This window comes from Entamoeba histolytica, genomic scaffold (genome assembly GCF_000208925.1).
Source record: "Entamoeba histolytica HM-1:IMSS scf_1104750517943 genomic scaffold, whole genome shotgun sequence".
In the NCBI taxonomy this organism is placed as follows: domain Eukaryota; phylum Evosea; order Mastigamoebida; family Endamoebidae; genus Entamoeba; species Entamoeba histolytica.
This window is the reverse complement of record NW_001915048.1, coordinates 26,770-32,769: the sequence shown is the minus strand read 5'-3', so window position 1 is coordinate 32,769 and position 6,000 is coordinate 26,770. Positions and strand designations below refer to the sequence as shown.

Below are 6,000 nucleotides of genomic sequence, written 5' to 3'. Positions count from 1 at the left end.
AAGAATAATATTAATAAAATAAAATGGGGAACGAAAATAAGCAAAGAAAAAATGCATTTAAATAATTTACAAAAAAGAAAAAAGATGCAAAATAATTTGCATCCATAGAATTTTCCATTTATTATATTTTGCTCCTAAAATAAAAATAAAAAAATAAAAAGTATGATAAATACAGAATATATAAATATTTATGTTTATATTTTATGATCACTTGTATTCATTTTGTATGAAATATTAATGAAATAGATGATTTGATGAATCATATTTAATTATTTTTATTATTCATATTCTTTTATTTATATGTTATTTATATATTTATTTTTATATTTATTTCTCTGTTTATATTATTTATATCTTTGTATTCTTCTTATTATCTATATATTATTATTTTTTTCTTATTTTATTATTTTTATGTTTATATTATTTGGATTTTCTTATTGTTATTCTTTTATATTTAAATGTATTTTATTATTTGAATATTCATCTTTATCATTTTTATATTCTTATCATTTTTATATTATTATCATTTATATCTATTTTCAATTTATATTTATTCTCTTTTGTTTTATATTAATATTATTTTTATCTTTTATACTTTGATTTTATATTAATATTATTGATTATCATTTCTCATTTTATTTATCATTTATTCTTATTATTCTTTTGTTTTATATTCTATATCATATATTCATATTATTTTCATTTATATTTTATCACTTATTATATGCTATAATAACATAACACATATGATTGATTATATAATAAACATCATGTTTAAATTATACATATAAATAATAAACATAAAGAGAGTAAAATATTTTCAACAATAAAATATTGTTAATCATTTTACATCATTAAATTAGACACTTATTATTGAATATTTCTAATTTTTACAATAAAAATACACTTTTTATTTCTTCTTTTCTTCTTTTATTACATCTTTGTGATTTATTACTTTTTATATTCTTCTACTTTATTTTTATTCTTTTATATATTTTTATTCTTTTTATATTCTTTGCTTTTTTTTCAGTGCCGAGATAAACTACACCCACAGAATTACAGACAAATAACTTATTTAAATTGTTTGTTAAAAGTGTATACATCAATATTAAAAATGAAAATAGAAAGCCAATTGATGTTAAATCAAATTGAAAAACAATTATCATTAAATCAAATTAGATGTAAGAAATATACATATTCATCAAAAGAAGGATTATTATATAACACTATAATCCAACAATTATTATTAAAGGATAAATGGAAGTGGTAGAAAGATATTATGATATTTCTAAAGCATATGACAGTATTAACCACCAATGGATTAAACAATGTTTAATTTATTTTAATATCCCACTTGTAGTAATTAATAGTATATTATACATATTAAATAATACACAACTTAATTTGTATTATAATCAAGAAAGTGATAGTATGATTAATGTAGAAAGATGAATAATACAAGGTGACAGTTTATCTCCACTTTTATTTGTATTATCTATTGATATACTATCTAAACAATTAGATAAACAAATAAGCAAATTAAATATTAAAATGAATTGAGAAGAAAAACAAATCCAGTTAAACCACATATTGTATATGGACGATTTAAAGATAATGACTAATAATCTCGATGAAATGGAAAAAGCCTACAAATTAACTAAAGAAATATTTAATTGAATAGGATTAAAAATTAATGTAGAAAAGAGTGGGATAATGACTAATATTAATAGTCAAATAAATGGTGAATTAGCTGAATTACCAAGAGTAACTAATAACAATCCTTATAAATATCTAGGTATTGAAATAGGAGATAAAGTAAATATTAATAAATATTGTACAAGAATATTAAATGATGTATCTTCTATTTTATCATCATTAAATACTATGAAATACAGCAGCCTCAATACAATAAGAAAGATTAATAGTGATATAATCTCCAAATTAAGATATGGATTTTGTATTGTCAAATATAAACTAGGAGAATTGGAGAAGATAGATAAACAGATAAGAAAATCATTAATTCACATCAAACTATACAGTAGAAATATCCCAAAAAGTAGATTCTATGTTAAAATAAATGAATTGGGATTAGGATTAATGTCAGCAAGAGATGAATGTGCTAAAGAATTAATAAGAATATATTTAAAATACAAATATCAAACACAGGAATATGAGAAATGATAGAAGCAATAAAAGAAAATCCAAATTGAATAATTAAAAGAATGAAGAAAGCATTTGGTAAGAAGATTAATTTTAATGAATTAATGAATATAATAGAATTAAATGAAAGAAAGCACAATGTAAAGAAAATATTTGAATGGGTAAATAATGAATTAAATGATAGATATTTAAATGAATGGAAAGAAAAGAAATGTGGAGAATATATAAGATGTACAAATGGCACTTTCAATAATAAGAAATTAACAGTAGCAACATGGAGGTCATTAAACATAAAAAGAAATACATTCCTCCAAATAGTAAAGATGCAAGAAGGAGTAAGTATGACAGGAAGTATTAAATCAAAAATACTACAAAATGATGCTTTAAAATATTGTAAATATTGTCCTAACACAATTGCATCTATTATTCATATACTGTTAGGATGTCCTGTAATGAAAAATAATCAAATATCAAAACATGATTATGTTTGTAAACAGATATATAAACATATATTAATTACACAATTTTAATGAATTTGATGCTATTGACTTTAATAATCCTCCTAAATGTATTAATAATGATGAAATAGTCATAACTTACAATAAAGATTTATTGGTTAGTGACAATTCTTTCCATGCTAGAAGACAAGATATTTATTATCAAAATATGAAAGAAAAGAAATGATATATTATAGATGTTGTTATATGTCAAGATAATAATTTAGAATTAAATTACATTCATAAAATAAATAAATAAATACAAAGAATTACAAGAGAAAATTAAGAAATAATAGAGAATTAATATATGTAGAAATAATACCTGTTATATTATCAATAAAAGGTTTAATTCACAAAGAGTCAGTAAGAAGATTAAAATCACTGAAATTACAATTAGACTTTTCCAAAATCCTACGAACAATAATAATAAAAAATATGAAAGACTTAATGTTTTACACATTCAATTCTTGCAGCAAATTAGAAGAAGAACAATCTAATGCGAGCATGCTAGAAATGAACTCTATTACACAAATAGAGCATATTGAAGAAACTGAAATAATCACTTCTCGATATTCATAAAATTCAATTGAGGATATATCTATTAATTGATATTTTTTTTTTTTTTTCTTTATTTAGTTCTTTTTTCTTGTTTTTTCCTTTTTTTTGTAATTTATCCCATAACTTTATTTCTTGTCTTTCTTTTCATATTATTTCTTGTGATATATCCGTTGATGAACATTCTAACTCTCATTTGTTTGCATTAAACTCTACATCACTATCATTCTTTATTGATGAAGTTCAAATACTCACTTCTCAATTTGAAGTAAATCTAATGTAGATATTCTATTAATTGACTTTTTCACACAAAATTAAAATATTGAAACTCTTCATAAAATGAACAAAAAATTACTTAAAACCCATGAATTTATTCAAAATTAGTAATACATACCTTGAATAAACCCATATTCTTTAAGTCCCATATCTGACAAATGATCGATTTGTAGATATTCTTTATTATTCTTATATCTATTCATATCAACATATGACTCAGACTCGTTATTCTGTGGAATAACTCCTTTATTACTTGAGTCTTCAATTTGGTGAAGTATTTCACCATTATTAATTGGAAATACTTTATTACTATAATCAAACACTGTACTTTGATACTCAACAAAAGGAGAACCTCTAATGTTATTTAATGGGTTATCTTCCATTGAGTTACTAATGTTAGTAGGAGATTGTGGTGGTTGAATTTTAACACCTTCATTTAATCGTTGACATGGAGCAACTGATAAACAAGATACTAATGATGGACAACTAACTTTGTCATTAAAACAATCGAATTTACTTTCATCAATAGCTTGATCCAAAAATTCTTCTTTTGAGAATCCCAAAAGAATGTTTCCATATATTGTTTTATTTAAACAACATATGTCCCCAATAAAAACACCTTCACACTTTTTTTGAGAACCCCTTTCTTTTGTTAGATATTGGCAAAGAAAGTCATATACTAAAGTTCCTGTTGTATTTAATACTTCTATTTTCTTATAAATACCAATACATTTCCCATCTTTCTTTACTAATGGAAGTTTTGTATATTGTTGACTACTAATTGTATTTTTTGATACTTTTGTGTGTGCCAAACTATTATCACTCCCAAGTTCATTGTACTTCATATAATATTCATTAATGATATTCATAACAACAAGTTCATTGTAAACTAATCTCCTCTTATCTGGTTTTTCACTTATTACAATTTCCCTTTTCTTTATTGGAATTCCTTCAGTATCAAATTTTAATTTGGCTTCTTTCTCTTCTTGAACTACTTCATATTCAAAGTCTTTATCAAATATTATTACTCCATTTTCGTTCCATATCTTTTGAATAGGGAAGAAGTGGTGTAATTTTTTTGCTATTCTTTGTTCTTTTGAAAAAAGAAATGACCATCCTTTTGTTATTAAGTAGTAACACCCAGCTAATATATACATTCTTCTAGAGTTTGTTGACTTCATTTTAGTTTGAGCAGTTAAAGTTGCCTTTTGAAGTCTTGGAACTTTATCTAGTCTTTTTGCCATATCTTTAATGAAAATGTAGTTATCACCTAGGTTAAATAAATAACTGTAACTAAAAATAAAATAAGCATCATTGGTATTTTTAGATTTTAAATAGTTATACCCCAAATTATGATTTTTTTTTTGAACTTTTCAATTCCTCTTTCATAACTAAATAACAAGTTTATTTTAATATTTATATTCTTTTTAAACTATGAATTAATTAATTTAATTTATACTAAAAACTTCAAAAATTATTTTTAAAATTATTTTTTTATTCTTTTGTGGAATAAATTCACCTCTGCCAATTTTATAAATAGTGAAAAACATAACTCTTTGACATAATTTTATTTCTTTTATACTTATTTACTTTCTAACTTTAATATAAATCAAAAAATAAAAACCTGAAGGAGGAAGAATTTACTTTGGTTGATTAATTTTTATATTATATTGTGTTATGACATTTTATATTTAACATCATTTATTTTATTTTAGTGAACAGAACATTCTCTCATAATTTAAGTAGAGAATTATTTGGTTTTATATATCAAAATGATAAAGATGTATAAGAAAAGAGTATTTTAGTTTGTAATAGGTTTATAATTTTTTTGAAATTCTGATGTTATTTATTTGTCTTGTAAAAAATTGAAATATCAAATGTAGCATGTCTGAAACACTACACAAAAACATTAATATAATTCAAACTTCAATTTTAATGGTAATTATCTGGTTATGACGGTGTATTTGAATTAGAAATGTATTAGGTAAAACTGCAAAGGGTGGAGCAAGATATTATGATAGAATATTACATGGTGTAATATAAGGAAGTACTAAAGTGTGGGTAATACTAAAAGAAAATTAAACATAATAATATAGTGGGAATGAAATACTCTCTTCTCTCATTCATAAAATTAAGAAAAAAGGAAAAAGAAAATGTTTAAAATTAAGACAGAAAATAAACAAAAGGTTAAAAAGAAGAAATAAGCAGAAGAAGGATGAGAAGACATTAATAAGAAAAAATAAAACAAAGAAGTGATTTTCTCAATTTGCAAGAAAAACATAAATGATAAGTTAAACAAAGAGATTACTCTTTTTTAAACAGCTCAGGGATTAATCTCCACTAAACTAGGAAGAATATATGAAAAATCTATTAACACTTAATTAACTAATTTTGATAATAAATTTAATCATTTCTTCTTTTTCAAATCAACCTTTTTCATGTTTCTTTTTTATTGTATCAAATTATATCATTTAGTTATTCATTATACAACCTCTTTAGAAATTCTTTTATT

At 22.1% G+C, this 6,000-nt stretch overlaps 1 protein-coding gene across 1 annotated transcript, besides 3 other annotated features; it reads right to left on the bottom strand.

Annotated features, from left to right (window-relative positions):
• The first annotated feature begins 1,034 nt into the window (after positions 1-1,034).
• Positions 1,035-3,281: a repeat region.
• A 162-nt stretch (positions 3,282-3,443) lies between these two features.
• Positions 3,444-3,517: a repeat region.
• A 75-nt stretch (positions 3,518-3,592) lies between these two features.
• On the bottom strand, positions 3,593-4,732 carry EHI_109270 (uncharacterized protein; the record flags this gene model as incomplete). The annotated part of the gene is made up of 1 exon (XM_643046.1): positions 3,593-4,732. The coding sequence occupies one exon, from the start codon at positions 4,730-4,732 to the stop codon at positions 3,593-3,595; it is 1,140 nt and encodes a 379-aa protein (XP_648138.1).
• A 635-nt stretch (positions 4,733-5,367) lies between these two features.
• Positions 5,368-5,884: a repeat region.
• The last annotated feature ends 116 nt before the right edge of the window (positions 5,885-6,000 follow it).